The sequence below is a fragment of the Eurypyga helias genome, unplaced genomic scaffold, assembly GCF_000690775.1.
Source record: "Eurypyga helias isolate BGI_N326 unplaced genomic scaffold, ASM69077v1 scaffold29975, whole genome shotgun sequence".
NCBI classification, from domain to species: Eukaryota; Metazoa; Chordata; class Aves; order Eurypygiformes; family Eurypygidae; genus Eurypyga; species Eurypyga helias.
In genome coordinates, this window is record NW_010249962.1 from 407 (window position 1) to 2592 (window position 2186).

General features: G+C 61.8%; 1 protein-coding gene across 1 annotated transcript; it reads right to left on the reverse strand.

Annotated features, from left to right (window-relative positions):
• Positions 1-6: 6 nt before the first annotated feature.
• Positions 7-1973, reverse strand: TMEM150A (transmembrane protein 150A; the record flags this gene model as incomplete). Its single annotated transcript, XM_010151556.1, has 2 exons — positions 7-99; positions 1796-1973. Coding segments are annotated over 2 exons (271 nt in total), but the record flags the coding sequence as incomplete, so codon positions are not given.
• Positions 1974-2186: the final 213 nt, after the last annotated feature.

Consider the following 2186-nt stretch of genomic DNA (forward strand, 5'->3'; position numbering starts at 1 on the left):
AGGTGCCGTAGAAGACCAGGACATCAATGATGAACATCCACTCGCACAGGGCAGCCACGTGCTGCAGCACGAAGCTCTCCTGGATGAAGAACACACCGCCTGAGGGCATCCCCGTCAAGGAAAGCTCAGCTGGACCCCAACCGCACCATGAGGGACCCTGTTCCGCTGCAACTGCATCCGGGGGTGGCCAGGAGCAGCCCCCCTCTGCAGGAAACACACCACCTAAGAGCAAGAAACCCCACACGCTTCCCCCAGCACTGGTAGGGCCCTGGCCTGGGTGAGGCAATGGCACACGTGTCCAAACCAGCCTTGGTAAATCACGGGACTGATGCCAGGTGGGGATTTTCTGAAGAGGCCGGGGCAGGGGGAACTCAGGCTGCAGCCCTCTGGGCAAGCCAGGTGCCCAGATGCCTCACCCTCCCCACACCCCTCACCTCTTCCTCAAACCAAGCTGATGCTCCCCATCCTCCCATGGGATGCAAAGCTAAAAAAACTCATCAGCCCTCCATCCCCTCCGTTAAGGGGGTTTGGGCTGCTGCAGCCCAGCCCTTCAGCATCCCCTGTCTGTGCTGCTGGCTGGCTCTCCCCAGCGAAGGGGCCTGCTCCCTCTCCTCCAGGTCTTACCGCTGCCAGAGCTTCTCTCATCCCCGCTGCAGGAATAAGAACTCTAGGGAAACCTAGGAGCCACCATGGGTGAGGGGAGAAGGCAGGTACATCCCCCAGCCCTCCGGGTGAAGCTTCTGGCAGTACCCTGCCTTCTGCCAGCGAGCCAAGATCCGGGAGAGCCAGAGAGGCCAGGACCTGACCTGCGCAGGGTGAAGCCTTCTGCTCACTCTCCCCATCCCACTAGGAGAGGTCCCAGCCCTTTCCCCACACTGTCCTCACCACAGCTCGCTGCGTTCCCACATCCAGGCCCCAGCGCTTCCAGAGCAGCACGGCATGGCAGACAGGCACCAGCTCTGTCTCCCTTGTCCTTACATGCCCTGCCTGTCCCTCCCAGTTGGCACAGCCCCGTGCCACTTCTGCCCTTCCCAGCTCCCTGACTGCTGCCCAGCCCGCCTGCCTGCTGTGGTGACAGAATGGGACCCTCTGGCACGCCCCAGGCCTGCCAGCACCTTCCTCCTGAGCTGTTTGCCCCAGCCAGATCCCAGCCAGCCTCTCTGGGACCCGTGGACACCATGTGCTTTTTCCTCTTCCTGCCCAATAACAAACACCTTCTTTCCCAATTTATCCTTAACCTCAGCAACAAATAAGCCCCTGGCTCCCTGGCCACACACTCAGGACCATTCTTCCAGCCTCCTCATTGCACCCTTCATGTCTCACGGGCAGGCGGGTGAGCCCCGGCTGGCAGAGGTGCTGCCACGCGCTGCCTGGCATCTGCACAAAGCACTTTTGTACTTGACTTCAGTCATATAGGTAATTCAGATGGACTTTGCATTGCCGAGGGCTCAACATACCTTTGCCTCATTAAAACACCCAGTTAACCAGCCCTTCTACTCTGCAAGGTGTGGGGCTGGAGCCTGCAGGGGTGGCTGGGCTGCAGCAGCTAGGGCAGGGCTGGTTTGGGGCATCCCAGCTTCTCAAGAGCTGCCCACCAGGGTCGCCCACTGCTGCTCATCCAGCCCACTCCTGCAGGGAGCTGCCCACCCTCAGCCCCCTGCCCAGCCCCTCTCCTGGCCCCATGCCATTCTGCCAGACCAAAGGATGGAGGACGTGGGGCACGTACCTACCCCGCCGAGGACCACCTTCTGCCAGCCCATCCCGGCTCTGCTCCCCACACCCTTCCGAAGGATACTGAAGACGAGGGTGACAAAGGCCACAGCAGTGAGGATGCTACGTAAGTGGCCGGTCCAGTACTGCCCGCGGGTTTTGGCCATGCGGTAGGTGAGGATGGACTGCAGGAGCAGGAACAGCATGCTGGTGGGGAAGGCCACCCCCGCCCCAATGTAGTGCAGCACCTTCGCGTGATCCACCTGCAAGGGAGAGACCGTCGGCTTCCTTCATACGTGGGATGGTAGCTCCCAAGCATGGGGCTGCCCTCTGCCCGTGGGCATCACTGGGGCTACCGCACCCCCCCGGGTGAGCTGCTGAGCCATGGCTGGGGAGCAGGGAGGACCGGTGCCAGCAAACCTTTTCCCGGGAGGAGCAGCACGGGCAGCAGCCTTCTGCCAAGCGGAAGGGACCGG